The sequence below is a fragment of the Sparassis crispa genome, assembly GCF_003851025.1.
Source record: "Sparassis crispa DNA, contig_000013F, whole genome shotgun sequence".
Taxonomy (NCBI): Eukaryota; Fungi; Basidiomycota; class Agaricomycetes; order Polyporales; family Sparassidaceae; genus Sparassis; species Sparassis crispa.
Window position 1 is genome coordinate 980,973 of NW_020939760.1, and position 657 is coordinate 981,629.

The 657-nt window shown below is 52.2% G+C and overlaps 1 protein-coding gene across 1 annotated transcript; it reads left to right on the forward strand.

The window, feature by feature from the left end:
* Position 1: 1 nt before the first annotated feature.
* On the forward strand, positions 2–591 carry SCP_1403370 (hypothetical protein; the record flags this gene model as incomplete). Its single annotated transcript, XM_027764041.1, has 3 exons — positions 2–166; positions 223–405; positions 454–591. 3 exons carry the CDS (start codon positions 2–4, stop codon positions 589–591), a joined length of 486 nt encoding a protein of 161 aa, XP_027619842.1.
* Between the last annotated feature and the right edge of the window lie 66 nt (positions 592–657).

The window sequence follows — 657 nt, forward strand, 5'->3', positions numbered from 1 at the left end:
CATGACATTCTCTGCCAAATATTTGACCTGTTTGGCGATTTCTGCGGGGGTATGCAAAGCTTTCGAACCTGCTTTGGACGTTGTGGGGGAGGAGGGGGGGACATTGCCTGATGTCCTTCCGTTGTCGAAGCTGTTTTCTGAATTCAAAGCCGATGCCGGAGTCTATGTAAGTGCTGATCGCTGGGTCACATCCATTCACGGGCGTGAGTTGACATTCTCCAGCGGCTGCGTGGAAGCGTTTTACCCGAGGAACGGGTGCGGTTCAACCACTACACTCTTCGAGTACGCAAAATCGCTGAGGTCTGCGAGCAGTACAGCGGAATACATGAGGTGATATATGATCTCGACCCCCGGAATGGCGGAAAACTGTTATTTCCATTGCTTCAGGACTTTCGCTGGTCGCAGGTGGAGATACCCGTGGACTCATCCTTGCTATCACTGATGTCACCCTAGCTATCCGACGTCGGAGTGTCGACATTCGCTTCCTCGGGATTCCGATACAAACGAATGCTGACGTTGTGCTCGAATTATTGGTCCGCCTTCTACCTATCAAAACACCGGCTTTGGAGGTGTTCCTGCTGGCTGATTTAGGACGACCGATCTCGCGCTCCCTCTGTCGACTCGTTGCACTCATTTACGCGAACTTTATGTCCGTGG